The sequence below is a fragment of the Cercospora kikuchii genome (genome assembly GCF_019650295.1).
Source record: "Cercospora kikuchii DNA, contig_00007, whole genome shotgun sequence".
NCBI classification, from domain to species: domain Eukaryota; kingdom Fungi; phylum Ascomycota; class Dothideomycetes; order Mycosphaerellales; family Mycosphaerellaceae; genus Cercospora; species Cercospora kikuchii.
In genome coordinates, this window is record NW_025408588.1 from 1,499,383 (window position 1) to 1,517,339 (window position 17,957).

General features: G+C 53.2%; 6 protein-coding genes across 6 annotated transcripts; 3 read left to right on the top strand and 3 right to left on the bottom strand.

Moving 5' to 3' along the window:
- Positions 1-1,426: 1,426 nt before the first annotated feature.
- Positions 1,427-3,762, top strand: CKM354_001068700 (dynamin-like GTPase VPS1; the record flags this gene model as incomplete). Its single annotated transcript, XM_044806151.1, has 5 exons — positions 1,427-1,449; positions 1,506-1,575; positions 1,635-1,729; positions 1,781-3,541; positions 3,594-3,762. The coding sequence occupies 5 exons, from the start codon at positions 1,427-1,429 to the stop codon at positions 3,760-3,762; spliced, it is 2,118 nt and encodes a 705-aa protein (XP_044662086.1).
- Positions 3,763-6,932: 3,170 nt separating this feature from the next.
- Positions 6,933-8,564, top strand: CKM354_001068800 (uncharacterized protein; the record flags this gene model as incomplete). The annotated part of the gene is made up of 1 exon (XM_044806152.1): positions 6,933-8,564. One exon carries the CDS (start codon positions 6,933-6,935, stop codon positions 8,562-8,564), a length of 1,632 nt encoding a protein of 543 aa, XP_044662087.1.
- A 2-nt stretch (positions 8,565-8,566) lies between these two features.
- Positions 8,567-9,848, bottom strand: CKM354_001068900 (uncharacterized protein; the record flags this gene model as incomplete). Its single annotated transcript, XM_044806153.1, has 3 exons — positions 8,567-8,723; positions 8,777-9,400; positions 9,454-9,848. 3 exons carry the CDS (start codon positions 9,846-9,848, stop codon positions 8,567-8,569), a joined length of 1,176 nt encoding a protein of 391 aa, XP_044662088.1.
- Positions 9,849-10,744: 896 nt separating this feature from the next.
- CKM354_001069000 (translocation channel protein TIM22) lies at positions 10,745-11,366 on the bottom strand (the record flags this gene model as incomplete). Its single annotated transcript, XM_044806154.1, has 2 exons — positions 10,745-11,215; positions 11,280-11,366. 2 exons carry the CDS (start codon positions 11,364-11,366, stop codon positions 10,745-10,747), a joined length of 558 nt encoding a protein of 185 aa, XP_044662089.1.
- A 237-nt stretch (positions 11,367-11,603) lies between these two features.
- On the bottom strand, positions 11,604-13,280 carry CKM354_001069100 (uncharacterized protein; the record flags this gene model as incomplete). Its single annotated transcript, XM_044806155.1, has 1 exon — positions 11,604-13,280. The coding sequence occupies one exon, from the start codon at positions 13,278-13,280 to the stop codon at positions 11,604-11,606; it is 1,677 nt and encodes a 558-aa protein (XP_044662090.1).
- A 1,724-nt stretch (positions 13,281-15,004) lies between these two features.
- CKM354_001069200 (uncharacterized protein) lies at positions 15,005-17,863 on the top strand (the record flags this gene model as incomplete). Its single annotated transcript, XM_044806156.1, has 2 exons — positions 15,005-15,425; positions 15,498-17,863. 2 exons carry the CDS (start codon positions 15,005-15,007, stop codon positions 17,861-17,863), a joined length of 2,787 nt encoding a protein of 928 aa, XP_044662091.1.
- Between the last annotated feature and the right edge of the window lie 94 nt (positions 17,864-17,957).

The following is a 17,957-nucleotide window of genomic DNA, read 5'->3' on the forward strand; positions in this document are numbered from 1 at the left end:
TGCCTAGCTCTGGTGTTTGCGGCTCGATGATGATGCGTGGCGGAGAAGCTTTGACCTGGGTGCCCGGCACCTCGTCAATGACAACAATCGAAGGCCGCCGTTCCTTCGTGGGAGATTCGGGAAGGGGGATTTGCGATGGCGACGTGGGAGGTAGGGTTGCCGTAATAGGTTCGAAGCTGGTTTCGAGAGGTTCAATACTCGGTTGCGCTTGGGCCTCAGGTGACCGCTTTGCGCTGTCCTCGCTTGACTGTGATCGGGTACGGTTCACGAGGTCAATCAATGAAGGACGGTATCGCAGCACTGGACGCGGGCGGAGTCCAATCGCGTTCATTAAATCAACTCCATTGGTGTTTGCGACTGAACGTGAGCTGTTGGCCAACTGTGAGTATTCAAGCTGCCAACTTGGCAGATCATCGTCAGCCTCGAAGGCCATGCTCTGTGCTTTCAGAGCAGTTTAAACGACTTGTATATTGATCTACATGCTGTCTACTCTCGTCTACACCCATCTTCGAAAGGGTTGGTGCCTATGGCGTTGGTGCATGATCGCACTGCTCACCGTGTCAATACCATACACAAGGCCATCCCTACGCCAGTGCTGAAGGACCGTATCGAGCATGCGCGAAGGCAACGAAACCGCCCTTCTGTCTCAATCGCCAGACTCTTGGCCCATCGAGCTGCCAGCAAGTTTGCACAGCTTGAGCAATTCACATTCATGACGCCGTTCACAGGCCGACGTTGGGAGTCCACGCAGGCGATGATACAAGGAGTACTCAGGCTTGTCAGATTGTGCACAGGCAAAGATGCTTCGAACTGGCCTTCGTGAAACATGTGTAGTGTGGCCGACATCATTGTTCCGATTTTGCCAATCTCACGCTGCTCGTGAAAACATAACCCAAGTTATCTCACCGCGCCCCGGTATTTCGAGACTGCTTCAACTTCTCAGACTCTACAAGCTGTGGCTGCAAGTCATAAATCCATGATCTCCCAGAGATAGGCAGCAGCTTCGGCGGAATTCTTGGTAACGAGCTGCAGATAGAGACACTTTTTAGTGCGATTACCATGATCAACAGCAAGTAGTGTGAAAGACCTGACTGCTTTGAGTTGATCATGTGAGAGGCAGGCGGTGCGGAGATTCGTTCAGTACATGTATACAAGGAATTGAAGAGGGTGAGTTCAGCCACGCACGTGCAAACTGGTGGCAGGTGGCGCGTGCTTTTCAAGGGTGCTGCAGTAGGCACGACTGACGCAGCGCATGTGTGTTCCTAGGGAAGGCGGCAGTTTAGACAATTCCTCTTCATTCAACAACACGAATAACACTTTTCGGCGAAGAGCGACTTGCTCCCTCTCACACACATCGTTGTCGCTGTAACTTCAACATCCATACACTGTCACGAACCACTCCTCCGCTCCTCACCGCCCGCCTGCCATGGCGCAGACCAACCCCAACGCGTGAGCTCACACCGCGACGAGACGGACAGCGCAGACAGCAGGCTAACAGGAAACAGGATCAACGTCAATGATCCGGGACTCATTACTCTTGTCAACAAGCTTCAGGATGTCTTCACCACAGTCGGCGTACGTCGGACAGCTGGCAACAATAGTGTGGCTTGCAATACTGATTTGGTTGGGCGCAGGTGCAAAACCCCATCGATCTGCCGCAAATTGCCGTAGTGGGCTCGCAATCGAGTGGCAAGAGTTCCGTGTTAGAGAACATTGTGGGAAGAGACTTGTACGAGCGAGGATACCAAACGAGGGGTCGAGCCAAACACTGACCGATTAGCCTCCCACGAGGAACAGGAATTGTGACCCGACGACCGCTCATCCTACAACTCATCAACCGAACGCCTTTCAAACCATCCGACAAACCACAAGAAAATGGCACAGCGAACGGGGATGCAGTTGAAGGCACAAACGACAAGGAGGCTAACACTGCTGAGTGGGGAGAGTTCTTGCACATACCCGGGCAGAAGTTCTACGACTTCAGCAAAATACGAGACGAGATTGTCAAAGAGACGGAGAGCAAGACTGGGCGAAATGCCGGTATCTCGCCCGCTCCCATCAACCTTCGAATCTACTCGCCGAACGTCCTTACCCTCACGCTTGTCGATTTGCCCGGACTCACAAAGGTGCCCGTTGGAGATCAGCCAAGAGATATCGAGCGACAGATCAGAGAGATGGTGCTCAAACAGATCTCAAAGCCGAACGCGATCATTCTGGCGGTCACAGCAGCTAACACTGATCTTGCCAACTCAGACGGTCTGAAGCTTGCTAGAGAGGTGGATCCTGAAGGTCAACGAACAATTGGTGTGCTCACCAAGGTCGATTTGATGGACGAGGGCACAGATGTTGTGGACATTTTGGCTGGGCGCATCATTCCACTGCGCCTGGGCTATGTTCCTGTTGTCAACCGTGGACAGCGCGATATTGAGACCAAGAAAGCCATCTCGTACGCACTGGAGAATGAGAAGAACTTCTTCGAGAACCACAAGGCGTATCGGAACAAAGCATCATACTGCGGAACACCATACCTGGCCCGGAAGCTCAACTTGATCTTGATGATGCACATCAAGCAAACACTTCCTGACATCAAGGCACGCATTGCGGCTTCGCTCCAGAAGTACTCGGCAGAGCTCAACCAACTCGGCGACAGTATCCTTGGAAATCCGGCGAATATCATTCTCAACATCATTACCGAATTCTCAAATGAGTACCGGACAGTATTGGAGGGCCACAGCGCAGAGCTCTCCTCGATAGAGCTTTCTGGTGGCGCGCGTATCGCTTTCGTCTACCACGAGCTGTACAACAATGGCGTGAAGGCCGTAGATCCTTTTGACCAAGTCAAGGATATCGACATTCGAACAATCTTGTACAATTCTTCCGGTTCTTCACCGGCACTATTCGTGGGCACTACCGCGTTCGAGCTCATCGTCAAACAGCAGATCAAGAGGCTCGAGGATCCTTCATTGAAGTGTGTCAGCTTGATCTACGACGAGCTCATTCGAATATTGGGACAGCTAGTAAACAAGCCCATGTTCCGAAGATATCCTGCACTCAAGGAGAAGCTGCACGCCGTCGTTGTGAGCTTCTTCAAGAAGGCGATGGAGCCTACAAATAAGCTGGTCAAGGACCTTGTTGCCATGGAGGCATGCTACATCAACACTGGACACCCAGATTTCTTGAATGGACACCGCGCCATGGCCATTGTCAACGAGAAGCACAATGCGGCCAAGCCTGTGCAGGTCGACCCGAAGACCGGCAAGCCTCTTCCCATTGCCGCACAGCCGCCTAGGTCGTCAAGCCCAAGTCTGGACATGGGCAATGGCGAGTCTGGGTTCTTCGGCTCTTTCTTTGCAAGCAAGAACAAGAAGAAGATGGCAGCCATGGAGCCACCGCCGCCAACACTCAAAGCATCCGGCACGCTGAGCGAGAAGGAGACGCAGGAAGTGGAGGTCATCAAGCTTCTCATCTCGTCATACTTCAGCATCGTGCGGCGGACAATGATCGACATGGTGCCCAAAGCTATCATGTTGAACCTGGTCGAGTAAGTTCCCATTTTGATCTCTGTGGCGCAGCAGAATACTGATATTGCATAGACACACCAAGGAAGAGATGCAGCGCGAACTTCTCGAACAAATGTACCGCACGCAAGAACTCGATGACCTGCTGAAGGAGAGCGACTACACAACACGAAGGCGTAAGGAGTGCCAGCAAATGGTCGAGTCGTTGTCGCGCGCCAGCGAAATCGTCAGCCAGGTGCAGTAAGCGTGCGGAGCACCTGTGGCACTGCGACGAGTGACGTTTGGATTTTGTTAGCGAGCGAACGGACAAGAAGGATAGAGAGACATGGCGAAGTTGCTGTGTCGCCGCGAGATTGCTCTTGGCGAGGCGTTGTTTTTTGTTGTCGCTGCTTGGAGATCCCACTTGATATCCCTGGTCTGATGGGTGCTACATGGGCTATTGTTGCGAAAGGAAAATTTGTTCCCTGTCCCAAGTGCTGTTGTGCTTCCTGTCCTTTCACCGCTGCATTTGAGTACTGCCTGTATCGATGTGGCTGGCGTCATCAAGGTGGAGGGCGGAAGAGCATTGCGCGCAGCGTTGAGGAACTTGCGCCGTGCTGGCAAGACTGCAGATGAGAATTGAGCGCGCAAAGCAACGGGCGCGCGCTTCAGAAGCAGTCGGCGCTGCGACGGCCAAGGGCGCTGGCCAACGGTGGCGCAATCGCGATGGAAGCACCTCAAGCAAAAGCGCGCGGCGTCAATGAGAGGTGACAACAGGCGCCAACAGCAACAACGAAACGCGGAATGGGGTGACGAGGGCAGAAGGTCAGTGAGCTGGTGGTAATACCAAGGAAAGCAGTGATTTCAGATAGATACATGAGCTACATGAGTGGTATGGATAATGTTGTCAGTGAAGGAAGAGGCTCCAGGCGCCAGTCGAATGACCAACGCACTGATGCCCCCTCTTGCCTGCGGCCGCCTTCCGCAGCTTTGTCTCTCACAAGTCAGAGCCGTGCCTTCAAACGGATGACAACCCAAATGAATCTCTGCCCCGCTTGTGATGTTTTTGTGGCTTCTTCGCTGAGTTGAATGTTTTTGGGGCTTCTTTCTGCGGGTACGTTTCAGGCTGCAGTATGCCTTGCTCTTGTGGCTTCTTGTCGGCGGCTTGTTTCTGTGGCTTCTTATCAGTGCAATGCTCTGGAAGTGTGTTTGAACCGGCCTTGTGTTGGATCCAGAGACGCGTCGGCGCCGGCAATGTGGTGGAGCCGGCGATGTGTTTGAAGCGGCGAAGTGGCAGGGGCCCCTGAAGTGTTGGAATCGGCGGAGTGGTTGAGCTGGCGGTGTATTTGAAGCGGCGATTTGTTCGAAGTGTAATGGTTCTGAATTGGCGATGTGTTTGAAATGGCGATTGATTTGAAATGTAAATGTGTTTGAATTGGCAATGTGGGTTTTTTCTGTGCGCTGCTCTGTTTTTTTCTGAAGTGGCAATGTGTTTTTTCCTGTGTTGTTCTGCTTTTTCTGAAGTGGCCATGTGTTTTTTTTTTCTGAAGCCGCCACGTGTTGTTTTTTCTGAAGTGTGTTGCAGACGCCAGAGGCTGGTTGACAACGTGGCGCCCGCGGTGGTCCTAAAGGCCCCGCCGGTCAAGGACCAGCGGGTTTGGCGACGACTTACAACGTGGGAGAAGGTCTGTTGAAGACCATGAAACGAGGAAGTGATGCGCGAAAAAAGGGGATCGAGGAAAGAGGGGCTGGTGGGTGCTGGTTGAGAAAGAAAGAAGTTCGATGGAAGGGGCGGGGGTGAGGGTTTATGTACTCGCGGCGCGCTCGTTTGGCGCTAAAGGCGGGCTGATCCGCGCCAGTTAATCAACAATTGTTCAGGCCTGAGATTTGCTGATGGCGGGGCAGCGAGAGGTAGCGGGGCAGCTAGGCAACGGCGACTGCTCAGCTTGAGAGCCGGAAACCGGCGGATGAGGACACAGTCCAACCTCGCGCGACAATCGTTCCCAGGCGGCAACAGACAGACGAAGTGAATATTGCCAGCCACGGCTTGTGAGGCCGAGTGATTTTTCTTCGACGGCGTTGAGATTAATCCAAGTACCCTCCGGTCGGCCAACGTACGCGCTGGAGCACATCAGCAAGAGACAACTCGCCGTGCTTCCTGACGGTTGGCCCCACAGACCAAGGGTGCAACTTTCGCTGCTAAGCGGCCTGGTACAGGTGAGCATTCCAAAACGGCGGAAGGTGCAGACCTTGAGTATGCAGGCGAGCTGCTTAGGAAAGCGCTCAAAGTACAACGTTAGCAGTCGCTTCCACCCTTTCAATCGCAGAGGTTCGCCTGCATCCCCCCGGGCAAACGACGTCGAGGATGCCAGCACCTTCGGCTCGACTCATTCGAAACTCCACCCAACGTGGCAGATGAGGTCTTGTATCGCGCTGCACGGGGAAGATATGTGGCGAATGTTGGCACCGTATGCAAGCAATCGATATCACCTTGCAAGACTCTTCCGTGTGCGCATGCGCACTTGAAGACGCCTCACTTCAAGGCTCACTTACTGTTCCCATACATTTGGCCGTCTCAATTTCAAGCTCGGGAAGTGATAGTGCGTCACCATACCAGATATCACTGCCCAGGTCTTCCGTGCTGCAGCCGGTCATGAACCCCAGAAGCAATTATCTTCGCCAGCCACATCGTGGTTCCGGGCTGTCGGCAGTCTCTCAAGAAGGTCTGCTTCTTTGGTCGAGAGGGCCTTTCCCAATATTCCAACCATACGAGCCCCCTCGCGATGACACATCTGCCATATCTACAATGCTTCCCGTCTCTTTTCGCGACGTGTTCTCCTTATTGCATGCGCGTCTGTCCGGGAGTTATTTTCAGGACACATCGTTAGGATTCCAGCGATCTTATGGGTGAGAAACGCGCCAGTTCGTGCTGCTGTCCTCAAGTGAATGGCGTGAGGACCGTGGATCGTGCATAGAGCGCAACGTAGGTGCAGACTTTGATGTGAGGGCGTAGCAGTAAAAGAGGTGAGGTGGAGGATCCCCAGATCGCGTCCCGGACGGAACCGAGGGCCACAGACAATCAAGACCAGCAGCCCATGCTTATAAAACACTTCCAACCACATTCAGGCACCATTGCTTGGCTGCCTTGTGCAGGACATGTTGCCGAAAGCACCGTGGACACTCGCAACGTGGCTGCGCGGCGTACACAGACGCAAAATGTCCATGAAGCGGTCTAAAGAAGCCCAGCTGATGGCCGGCTGCGCGACTCCGCCCCATCTCGGCCGTCTGGCGGCATGGCGTGCATGAAGGAATCGATACTATAGGTGGTACACACCCGTTCTCAGCCCCATTCCTCTGCTTTCTTCCCCCAGTACCCATGGCCTTATAAGCCTACAGAGTGTTGCACCCGCAGCCTCCCGCACTTGTACAAGAACAATGTGGCTTCTGGATGCGAGAACGAAACAGCTCGTCGAATTTGAGGACGAGGTCAAGATCTACGGCCGATATGCTATACTCTCACATGTCTGGGACGATACTGATGAAGAAGTTACATTCCAAGATATTGAACAAGATGCACCAGGCTACAAGCAAAAGCGAGGCTACGCGAAGATTGAGAGCGGGTGCCGACAAGCACTCTCCGAGAAGCTCGACTACTTCTGGATAGACACTTGCTGCATCAACAAATTGTCCAGCGCTACGCTTTCCGAGGCCATTAATTCCATGTATAGATACTACTATGAGGCCAAAGTTTGCTACGCCTATCTGTACGACTTTCCGCATAGGGCATTGAAAGACTCGAAATGGTTCACTAGAGGTTGGACTTTGCAGGAACTTATCGCACCGGGTTTCGTTGAGTTCTACGATGAGACATGGAAGCTAATTGGCACAAAATTCGATATGCTACACGAACTTGCCGACATCACGAAAATTGATATCAAAGTCCTACGCGATCGAAATACTCTACAGTCGACCAGTGTGGCGGCTCGCCTCGCATGGGCGGCCGAACGCAAAACCGCCAAAATCGAAGACGAGGCCTATTCTCTCATGGGTCTCTTCGACGTCAACATGCCTATGATCTACGGCGAGGGCAACAAAGCCTTTGCGCGTCTCCAGGAAGAAATCATCAAGACGTACGAAGATCCTTCAATCCTCGCCTGGCAAGCCTGGAAAGAAGAACAAGCCAGTATGCTCCTATCTCCGTCAGCTAAAGGTTTTCGCAACGCGCACAACATACTCAGCTGGTCGTACGACTGGCTCGATGACTCTTTCGCGTTGCAGAACAAAGGACTGCGCATTTACCTGCCAGTAGTAGAAGATAACTCCGACCCAATGCGGATCACCGCGATTCTCAACTGTCGCTATCAAGACGAATCTACAAAGCAGATTGCCTTGCTACTCAAAAAGCATCCTCCCGGTCTGGTCGTCCCGAGGCGAGAGCTGAAAAGCACCGTATGCGAAATGGCGCCAAAGAACAACAGCAAAGGTGCCTTCACATCTCTGAAGAACCTTGATCGCAAATTCCTACCTTCGGCCAAATGGCAGAGTCTGATGATTCTCAAATCGCCCTCAAATCCAGAAAATATCGCCCCTGTTTCAATCTGGGAACAGAAGATCAGGCTTCAAAATTCAGTGCGTCAATTGAAGCTCACAAATGTGTACCCCAAAGAAGCATACGATCCTCAAGACGATAGTGTCACATTAGTCATCACTGGATCTGAAGAGACTGATCGCGGGTATATGACCTTCGACGAGAGCGATGGGCGAAAGAAGTACAGCATTGCATTCGCTCAAGAGATGAACTCAGGTCGAACAGAACCTCGCATCTGGTTGACCAAGCACAGCGCTCCGCTTGACAGCGCCACGATATTCAAGGAATTGAGCAAAGAACAGCCGCAACGAACCGCCAGGGTTGAGTTCAAGAAAGGCTTGTGGGAGCTCGTGGTGGAAGTGGAAAGACGATCCTCGACTACTGGAGAGCTCGAATTCGTGATTAAAATGTCATTGGAGCACTATTCACTCTCTTTTAGGAAATTCAATCACCTCATGCATAGCAATAAGGCACGCTGAGATCATGGAGATGGTTTCCCTTGCATCGCGCGCAGACAAGCGTCATATGCCGCCTTCTTCACAAGTGCAGACTTCTTGTTCTGTCGTAAAAAGAGATTGGCAGAACCGAAGCCTGGAAATTTGCGAGGAACCCAGGAGGTATCATCAACGAGACCCCAACTGGAGAACTAAAGTCAGCATTTGCTTGATCCGACCGGACTGGGCTCACTTACACTGTTATGCCGACGCACTTCTCGACGTCCATACACGCAGCCACCGTATTGTAGTAGTCTCTGGACTGCTGCAGCTGATCTTCCACCTTCGGAGGCACCGGTGAACGCACGTCAAGTTCAGTGATTGCGACTTCGACGCCCGACTTCACGAAGTCTTGCATGTTTCCCTTTTGCTGCTTCAGTGACGGTGTCTCTCCAGTGGCAAAGTGAGACTGCATGCCCACGCCATCAATCCGGATACCGCGATGCTTCAGCTGCTTCACTAGGATTTGCGCGGCTGTGGACTTCGGGCCAGGTTCTTCGATACCGTAGTCGTTATAGTAGAGCTTGACCTTAAGCTTGTCCTCGTCGATGACCTTTTGTGCAGCTTGAAAGGCCATGGTCACGTATTCGGGACCAATCACTCGGAACCATATGCTGCTTCTGTACTGGATGGTTTCATGAGCGTGCTGATCGTCTGAGATCGCTTCATTGACCACGTCCCAGGAGTAGCAAGTATCGCCGAAATGTCGAACCAAGGTCTGGACGTGCTTCACGAGTACCGCGCTCAGAGTCTCATTCGTCCAAGGCACTTTCGGGCTTCCGATCCAACGTGGCCGGTCTCGATGCCAAACAAGAGCGTGACTTTGATACTGTTAGCAAGAGGCAGAGGCAATTGATATAGGAAGTTGACTTACCAACGAATCTTCTTATCTTTCGCAACTTCCAAGAACTTATCAGCACGTGTGAAGTCGAACTTTCCAGGATGACGTTCCGTAGCAGCGAACTTCATGCTGTTGGCCGGAGTAGCTTGGCCAAACTCCTTCGAGCTGCGGAATACGCTCAGAACGTGCTCATTGTCCTCTTCCTGCCCCGGAATACTGATGGCTGCTCCGAACCACAACTTGCCAGCAGCTTGAGCAGCTTCGTTGAGCCCGTGTGCGATGCCGGTCGAGGAGGCGAGCAACGTAGTCGACGGAGCAACCTTGGCCGCCTCGAGAATATCTTTCTTGTCGCCCACGCAGTCACCTTGAGCCAATGCCTGATTGAAGATTGCGAGAAGGCCGACAACAAGCAAATGCAGCAGACTCATGATTGCTGGATGGGGCCGGGTCGTCCTTCGAGTTCGTTCCCAGGTGTTGGCGGTCGTGATGGAGGTCGCGAACTGTCCGCGTCTCTTTCTGTGTCGGATTTCTTGTCGTCGTGTCTGTGCGTTCTGACCTCGAGCCATAGACAGAGAACTGCAGCCACGAAGAAGCCGCCGACAACGATGATTGCCTTCGCAAATTCTGGGAGCTTATCCTATGAAAGCGCCATGCAAGCCGGTCGGACCAGTTCGCTGAGGTGAATAGAATAGTGGATAGCGCAATGACCTCGTGATCGTGTACAGTGCACATGCACAGTGCTGGTTTGAGTGAGATTGGTTAGAAGTGACGCGGTATGGGAGCTAGCGCCTGCCACGAAAATTGCGGTGTTTTCATCAAGCAAGCGCAGAGGTGCTGTGACCTTGTTGTCGGGAAAGTGAAAGGCCACATCACAGTGAGTACAGAAGCTGCAAGTCTTGAGTGATACATTACTGTTGTACATATGAAGCTCTTGATAGCTGCAAGGAGCACCAGCACAACGTCAAACCGTATGTGCTTGTTTGCGTGTATTGCCAACCTCCTGCGGAAGTCCGGAGTGTACGCTTGCTTTGGAGCACTTCCGTTACACAAGCCTTCTCCGGATCGCTGAGATTTGAGTTGAGTCGTTTCCTTGTCGTTCTGCTGGAACGCTGATCTGGGGCGAACGGCGCGCCTGCGAAGCTCTTGCAGTGCCAATTTTCCTGCCATCCGCTCGACTGCAAGCAAAGCGACAACAGCGGTGTTGTGCACTTTCCATCTGCCATGTCTCATGGTCCCACCATAAGATATGCCGCATGGTGTAGAGCCCGTCCTTCCAGACCATAGCAGCTCATCTGTCCTGTCATCTTGACCCTCATCCCTCAGCTCACATAATCGGATCCGCCGCCCTGTCATCCGACTCCATTCTCATGTACGAATCAATCGCAGCACTGAACGCCGCAAAACCCGCGCAACCCACAGCCATTGCCTGCGGACCACCTCCCTTAGCCAAAAACGCGCCCGTGATACACCCAGCCGCAACTCCGTTACTGAGCTCATTCTTCGCCCTAAACCCCTCAATAACACACTCAGTCCCGGCAAACAGCGCTCCAATATATCCGAAGTTCTTCGCCGAGCTCAACGAAGCTTTGCCCATATCTTTGAATCCAATTTTCAGCTGCTCTTTCAATGGGATCGAGGGGATGTTGCCGGTTCCGACGCCGCCTGGCATGCCAGAGGAGAGTGGTGTGTCGTATCGCATCGAGGACATGAAGAGGCCGAAGACACCGCCAAGCGCGAAACCCATGCCGCCAGCCATGACGGTCTTGCCAGGGCAGGATTCCATGGTGTTTTGCATCTATGAGAAGAAAGTCAGTATGGAGCGCGAGGGCCGATGTTTCGAGCGTGATGTTGAGACGCACGAATTTGATCATTTGTTGCTGTTGAATCATCTCCGGATCCATGTTGCCAGCGCCACCGCCGCCCATGGGGCCTCCTGGAAATGCCATCGCGCAGTTGTTATGGTCGATGGAGGAGTTTCGATGTTCGCACAAGTGTCGAGGTCATGGTGAATGTGAAAGTGAGCCGAAAGTTCAGCCAGGGTCCGGATCAAAAGCCGAACTTCGTCCGCGCGGAGGTATGGGGAGATTGGCAGGCTACAGCAGAGTTGTCCCAGGTTCATCCAATTTCGTCTCTATATACAAGTCTACGTGACAAAAGTATTCTATTGAAGGAGAGGTCGCCGATCACGCCTCCCTCTTCTTTGCTCCAAGTGCGCGTGCCTCCGCGGCAGTGCCTATGTAATCGTCTTGCCCGGTGAACTCTTCACCCGGACTTGGAGTAAGGGACTTCTCCCACTCCTGCATCAGATGGCTGGCAGTCCTTCTCAGCGATCCCGCCGACTTCTTAAGAGCCGGCCATGGGATCGGGTCGCGCTTCGTTGAATCAACCTTTGTCGGCTCCAGTGGTTCAAAGGAGCTAATGCCGGTTGATCTCGGGCTTCCGGATACTGTTGAAGGCAGAGTATTGGTGTCTGAAGTCACGCTTGACGACGAACGAGACTGCTCAGGGCTATCATCCCATGTGTCCCAACCGTCATTTGACATGCCAGAAAGCCTCTTTGCTGCTGCTTGCTTCTTCAAGGATGGCTGCCGCGCATGTTTTGATACTGTTGCCTTCTTTACTTGAGGTTGAGAAGGCTCTCCCGGTGGCGGTACCCCGAACTGAGTCCAGAACGATGGGTCAGCAAGGTCCGGAATTGCAGATGTAGACTGATTGCGCACTGCCGGAAGTCTCGTAGACTCTGCGGGCGCTCTGCCGGCCGTCGATGAGCCGCGGGAGCCTGGTCGCAGACTGCTCTTACTGCTCTGCTTCCTTATGGCGCTCAGAGTCTGTGTAGAGCTCTTTCTGCGTGGAGGAGGGATAGCGTGATGTTCCTCGCCGACTGTTGCTTGTTTCAGGTCTTCCCAAAAGGTCCACAGCCCATCTCTGAACTCAGATGCTACCTTCTTACTTGTACGCAGGATCGCTTCCTGATCAATGCTGGCTCTTTGAGTCAGATCAATATTCGGGTCGGCAATCCTGTCCAGCTCGCCAACCAAGTCGCTGTTCTCGGATCCTCTGGCGACCAGCGGCGGCCGTGCGGTCGCAACAGCAGTATCCAGACTCTGACGCATGGGATTCTTCAGGCTGTCCCGGCGCAGTGGTGGTGACAACTGTAGTGGTACTCCGTTTCCACGTACATTGTCTCTGTCCGGTGAGAGCAGCGAGAGTGTACGGGTATGCCGCTGGCCTGGGATGACAGTGCGTCCTCCTTTGCTGTTGCTGCGCGAGAGTAGTGCTTTCCTGCGAGCCATCTCCTGCTGCATCCAGGCGCTCGAACCGTTGGCGTCCTCCTCCTGGTCTGCGGCGGGCAGAGATGTCTGCAGCGGCTGTAGCTTTGTCAGACGTCTGGCATCTTCTCTCTTCTTTTGCGCCTCGTGCTTTGCCCACAGCCTTTTCAGCCTCTCCAGGTCTGCCTCTGCGCGTTGTACTTCCTCTTTCAATTCCAGCACGCGCCGCTCCTGGCAAGCGATAAGTGTCAGGAAGGAGTTGCTGTCAGGCACAAAACTCCCGTTGAGAGCCGCATGCACATCCTGTGCGCCTTCTGTACACTCGACGCTCGGCGACGCGGGCCCTATGGGCATGCTCGATGTGGAAGGTTGAATAGGAAACTGCACGGAGAATCGATTCGCTCTAGGCTGATGTCGAGATTGGTCCGAGACCTTAGACCAGGTGCGGCCATGGCTGTGGAAACTCGTCCCTCCTGACACGGAGGATGATGAGGGAGAGTGATTCGAGTTCGCCAGCGATCCCGTGGGGGAGGTTATCGTGTCGCCATGCTGGGCTTCAGTTGGGCCACCCCGAGTGCGTTCGATAGACATTAATCATGAAGACATTGACAGGTCGGCCGTGGTCACAGGAAGGACAGGATGGAGTGAGGAGGATAGGCGGAGCGATAAACGTGCCCCTATGAGCGCGCTGGTCAAAAGGTGCGTGTGCAGAAGGTTAAGTGAGGGTTACGCGTAGGGGGAGTCCGTGCCGAGCGTCTATGACCGACGCCAGCGTTTGAGGGAAAGTGCTGTCCCACCAGTCTGAGGCATAGCTGAACTGTGCAAAATACACCATCTCACCTATTCCTGTCCTGATCTTCAAGCAGTAACGTTGACAGTCGACGCACTGTCTCCCAATCTCGACGACTCCCGAAGAGATGCGTTCTGCGACCGCCGGGCCAGCGAGGTGCGAACCAGAGATTTGATGCAGGGATCCTGACTGTTGCCTCCGCCGCCGCACCAGTCAACAAGAGTCCTTTCAGCGTCAGCACATATCGAGCGCACCTATGCGAAGAGCATGTAACCAGCTGCAGCGATCCTGTACGTCTGGCATAACTGCGATGTGGAACATCTTCCCCCTCCATCAGTCTGGCCCATCAATCGAATCCGATCTGCTACTGCGTCCATACAGCTTCTGCCCAAACCTAGGTCGCTCCTCAGGACGTTGAAACTACAAGACAGGGTACTACTGTCCTCTTTTGAATAAGCTGAACATTCCAAGATCGACTTCGTATTGTTGACAGACTGGTGCACGGGCCTGTATCAGCAACGTGGCTGCCGCGACTTACTGAAGACGTCGCTATGAAGTCTTTCTACAGAGGTCGACGAATCGTCATGGACTTGCAAGTACGTATTGCCACACCATCTTCGTCTCGCCCAAGCATACAATGCAGTAGCCATCCCAAAGGTTTCGCGGTTCTCAGTTGCGTATTTACCTGCCAACAAGTGGCATGGTTCTTGGTGAGCTCTGGAATCAGCAACAGCAGAGATTTGTGTAGGGGCTATTTCAAGCTGCTTCATTTGACTACTAGAGGATCACGTCGACTCAATCTCGACTCAATGTTGTTCCCCCCTTGGCACGACTGCAAGTATATCACGTCAAATCTGGCCAACTTGCTGTTCATGATAAAAGGTACTTCTGCTTTACAAGTGACCCATACTTGCCATTTGAGATCAATCCTGGCGCTAGGAGGTATCCTCGTTGAGTCGTTGTCATTGTGGGAAATGGTCACGCTGCCATCTAAAGCTGAGCGACACCGGCAGGGTGTATGCTCTCTCGGCGCTGGATCGTTCTTTACTATGCTCGTGACAAAGTTCCTTTGCGCTTCGAAGTGACATCTGATACATGGTCAATACGGCCTGCCAAATTCCCATGTGCATGATCGAGCGTCGCAGTGTCTATGGACGGTCGGAAAGCCGTGCGTCTCCACTCCCGCTCTCCACAAAACGTCGGCTTCCCGAGGCTCTTCTGTGCCCACTGCCCACGCCGCAGACTCTGCAGCCCGGCACTCAATCCCTCTTATTTCTCCGTCTGTCACTCCGACACGTGGTGCGACGACGGATCATGCGGCCGGGACACATGTACAGCACCCAATTGCCCACGCGCTGACCAGCCGCCCAGCGAATCGCCGAGCTTGTGGCGTTGCGGGGGCGAGTTGGAGAACGATTCGATCCTCTGTGGAGAGCAACGGCTATAACATCGGCTCCAACTCTGATCGTTGAAACCTCGACCACACCCCGGGCTCCACTGCTGTCGCGCGGTCGACGACTAGAATATGTCTGCCACTGAGACGCAGCCTGTCACTGCTGGACCTGACGATTCCGGGGAGCCGGCTCAGAAGAGGGCCAGATCTTCAGATGGGGCCGCTTCAGCTGGAGAGCCGTCATCCACGAATGGAACCGGCGGCGCCAGCGATCCAGCAGGGCCGACCATCAATGGTATCCCGGCCAGCCAGAGGTTGTACAGTTGCGGCAAGTGCTCGAAGAGCTATGCACGACTAGACCATTTGTCTCGCCACGTGCGCATGCACACTCAAGAAAAGCCCTACCAATGTCAGATATGCACCAAGGCTTTTGCGCGAGCCGATTTGCTCAAACGACATACTCTCGGCCATTCGAAAGATGACCCGCAGTCGAAGCCATCCATCATCCAGCACAGCCGGGTATCGCAGGCCTGTGAGGCTTGTGCTGGACTACGTACGTGAAATCTGGTCGAGCAGGAGTTCGCAGGCGGCGATCAGGTGACGATGATTGACTGACATGCAACAGATCTGAAATGTGAAGAAGAGAAGCCTTGCAAGCGTTGCACGAAAAAGGGCATCCATTGTAATTATACAGCAAATTTCCCTCCTGGGATGAACTCGCCCCAGGATAACGGCTTCGGAGCGGAACAGCAACAGTATGGCGAGCACATGCAACAGATGCAAAGCATGCCCCAGTCAAGCATGCAACAACATGAAATGGCTTCTATGCAGCAGATGCAGCCAATTCAGACGCCGCCACTCCAACAGCACCATAGACATTCGTACTCGCAGCCGAACATTCACATGCCTGCCATGCAGATGACCGAACCAACTATACAGCACCAGCATTCCCAACAGCCACCAGCACCGATGGCAATAGATCCAGCGATGCTGCCGCCGCAGAATTCCGCACCGAATATGTTTGATTATCTTAGAGACAAGATGATGCCTCAAGGCATGCAGCACACCGGGGTACAGATGATGGACTATCAAACCGGTCCATGGACACCTCGCGAGCTGTTCGATTTTGGTGTGGACACAAATATGGAGCTCAATGATGTGGATCTCAGCTTCCTTGATTCCTACAACAACACCAATCCTTTCGACCTGCGGACCCCCAGCGCCGGCTTTCCCACCGGAACTTCAGACATTGTGCCTACCTTCACATCTGCGCCTACTTCTGTACCTATTGACACTAATGCGCTTCCGAAAGCTTCTGTGTGGCGATTCCGGCCCCTCGAGAAGGATTCGGGAAGCGCAGAGCAAGCGAACTTGTCACTACCAACACCGACAAGCTTGGACATTGACCGACGTGTCACTGTCGAAGCATTGTCTCAGACATCTCGCGACAGAATTTTGGCACTGGTCCTGAGCACTTGTAAGCCCAACAGTATACCTCGGGCAGTAGCCTGCTTCCCATCGGTGGGCCTACTGGACAGTCTATTCCAATTCTCCTTGACCAGCCCTGGCTCACATGCTAAGCACTGGATACATGCTCCGACCCTACTTGCCGATCAAACAAGGCCAGAAGTTCTGGCTGCCATCTGCTCTGCCGGGGCGGTGTTGACCCCAGATGGGTCAATACGCAAAGTCGGATATGCTATTCAAGAAGCAATCAGAACCGCAATACAAGTACATGTTGAGGATGACAATACTCTCATGAGAGATCTGCAAATAATGCAAGCGTCTCTTTTACAACTCAAGATCGGTCTGTGGAGCGGCAACTCGCGCAAGATGGAACTCGCGGAAGGTTTCCAACAGGTCCTCGTCACAATGGCCCGCCGCAGCGGACTATTTCGACGCGGCACCTACGAGCGAATCGTACCAAAAGCAGAAGATCATGGCGAAGTCCTAGAAAGCAAATGGAGACAATGGGTCAAGCAGGAGTCTCGGAAACGACTCGCACTGCATCTCTTCAGACACGACCTCGAAGCTTCCGTATCAGTATTAAGCAGTCCTCTGATCTCGTACGCAGAACTCTACTTGCCACTTCCGGAATCGGAGAGCCTCTGGCACTCGCCGACCGCGGAGTCCTGGAAAGCAACGTATATGCGCAACGCGGGGCCGACTTCAGATCGTCAGCCCTCCCTGGTGGATTGCATACAAGATCTGGACATTCTTGCTGTGCGGGACATTTTCGTCGACCAGCGTCAAGCTAGCATGGCAGTCCTTGGAGCCGCGTGGCGTATGATCTGGGAGTACCGACAGCTTGATTCATCCCTCAAGAATACTGCCAACCAATGGTCGAACGGCAACATGCTAATGCAGAGTCGGCATAATGAGCTGACAAAGTTGCTTCAAAATTTCCGAATCAGCTCAATAGAGGACACGAAGATCACATTGATCGTCGAGCTTCTGCTGATGCATTTGCACATGTCATTAGAGGACGTGCAACTTTTCGCAGGAGTGGAAGGTGAAGAGGAATCACGAAGAGTCTACCCTTCTCTTGTGCAATGGACTCGCACAACAACTGCAAGACAAGCTCTATGGCACGCTGGACAAGTCTTACGAGCAGCTCGAGATCTCCGACCAGGTTTGGTCTGCGACTTCGCAGCCATCGCAGTCTATCAGGCGAGTCTGGCGTTCTGGTCCTATGGTATCATCACCAGAGCGACCGAACCTGGACCAGTCGCCAACAACACTCCGATCGCATTCTTGGATGGAAGCGACGATAATGGAATCCAGAGATGGATCGTTCATGGCAAAGGCAATGCGGCAATCAGAGTATGGACCAACAGTGGTGAGACACCAGTCATGCTTTCGAATCCAGACGAAGTCGTTGGCGCCGTGGTGGTCATCATGCGAGCGAATCATCATGATACCAGGAACCCGCCGCTTGTGGACAATTTGATTAATATAATGGAAGGGTTGCGGAAAGCTGCTAGAACATGAAACGCAAAATACCTTGTGGCAGGACGGGTTTGAGGGCGGTGTATATTCTTCTGCGTTGCAGCGTGTATTAGTGGTGTTGTAGATATGGTTCAGA